The sequence below is a fragment of the Austrofundulus limnaeus genome, unplaced genomic scaffold (assembly GCF_001266775.1).
Source record: "Austrofundulus limnaeus strain Quisiro unplaced genomic scaffold, Austrofundulus_limnaeus-1.0 Scaffold2310, whole genome shotgun sequence".
In the NCBI taxonomy this organism is placed as follows: domain Eukaryota; kingdom Metazoa; phylum Chordata; class Actinopteri; order Cyprinodontiformes; family Rivulidae; genus Austrofundulus; species Austrofundulus limnaeus.
In genome coordinates, this window is record NW_013954712.1 from 9,312 (window position 1) to 11,186 (window position 1,875).

At 41.4% G+C, this 1,875-nt stretch overlaps 1 protein-coding gene across 1 annotated transcript in view; it reads left to right on the plus strand.

Annotated features, from left to right (window-relative positions):
- Positions 1–1,875, plus strand: part of LOC106510774 (semaphorin-5B) — a gene marked incomplete at both ends in the record, with an annotated part of 17,176 nt that overhangs the window by 5,634 nt on the left and 9,667 nt on the right. Inside the window, 1 exon segment of the mRNA XM_013999493.1 lies at positions 525–738. Coding sequence (XP_013854947.1) covers positions 525–738 — 214 coding nt within the window.

Genomic DNA, 1,875 nt, shown 5'->3' on the forward strand with positions numbered 1-1,875 from the left:
CTAAAGTTAACTTTAGTGGTTTTATACCTCATATTAACCAGATAGTGGTTTTATGCCTCATATTAACCAGATAGCGGTTTTATGTCTCATATTAACCAGATACTGGCTTTATGCCTCATATTAACAACATAGTGGTTTTATGCCTCATATTAACCATATAGTGGTTTTATGCCTCATATTAACCAGATAGCGGTTTTATGTCTCATATTAACCAGATACTGGCTTTATGCCCCATATTAACAACATAGTGGTTTTATGCCTCATATTAACCATATAGTGGTTTTATGCCTCATATTAACCAGCTGACAATCAGAAGCCATTCTATGGGATGGGGAACCTGCTAAGCGGCACAGGAGGGACATTCTGAAGCCATTCTAGGGGACTGATAACGCCTAATAACGTCCATTTCATGGACTGATGACATCAGAATCCCCTGTAGTTAAACATAAGTTTGCAAGTGTAACTTTGTGAAAATCAGTTAACATTCCTCCTCCTGACACTTATTTACACCATTTTTCTTTCAGGTAGGCAACATCAGTAAAGTGCTGGAGCGTGTGAATGGGGTAGCACGCTGCCCGTACGACCCTCGTCACAACTCCACAGCCGTGGTGACAGAAAGTGGAGAGCTGTACGCCGCCACCGTCATCGACTTCTCGGGCCGTGACCCGGTCATATACAGGAGCCTCGGAGGCATGCCCCCCCTGCGCACCGCCCAGTATAACTCAAAATGGCTCAACGGTACAGTTATGGACTACTTTTAAACATTTCTTTAACATAACTTATAAATCAATCATCCATCCATGCATCAATTTGATTCCGCTTCTCTGAGACCCTGTCACAGGATAGCTGCTGTACCTTCTCCAACTCATTTGGATGTATTCCCAGGTGTTTTAAAGCCAACGGCAAGGTCTATATCACTAAYTGAGGAGCTACATCCCCCATAAACATGTCCCCAGTGGTGGGTAGCACTAACCCAAAAATTAGCTCTGCAAATTCTAAAGCGCCTGTGATAATATTTATGGCCGCAACTTCAACAACACTAATGCCATAGAAAAATTAGCAGAAGCTAATTTTAAAATGCAAGTTCAATTTGACACTTACTAGCTGGCAACAATTCATGTACAATATATGCACAACACTGCYAACTAGTGGTGTATGAACCCTTTTTACAGCTTAATTCTACAACCGCCGATTGCTGGGGAGTGATTTCCTGAAACAGAATTTTGATTCCTGGTGTAAAAATTAAAAAGTTGTTGAGGATTGCTAGTTCGGCTGCTTCTTTGTCTTTTTCTTTTGTTTGTTGWAGATTTTTCATTAAAGAAGCATCAATAAAGTAATTTTAAATCTGTTTATTGTAAAACTGAAGCGATGCATTCTGGGTGCATGACAGATTTGATTTGTGACGGAAAATGAAACCACGGAGTACAGGAAACTATCTTCCCTTCAAAATAAGAGCTTGGATTTTAAAGTTTTCCATGTAGTTGCTCCAGTTGTCCACTAGATGTCAGTCTTCATCAGCATAACATCTTTAAATCATTTCTGCGTCTCTAACACCTAATTTACACTACTTGCGTTCCGGCTCTGCTGCGCAGGTCACAGCTGTGTGTTTCAAGTCCAGTTTACACCACCTCCAGTCCGGTCCGGTCCGGTCCGGTCCGGTCCGGTCCGCTCCGCTCCGACAGACGTGCAGGAAGCAGATCGTGTGATAAATTCAGTGATAAATGTGGAAGTCACAGCAAAAATAATTAATTCTGTGAAAGACGAACTCCAAACAGCTGAAAACGATATAAAGGCTTCTGGTATCTATGTTGAAACTGTCTCACTGTCGTCTTTCTGATTTCAAAATAAAATCCACGTGTATCATGTGTGTACACA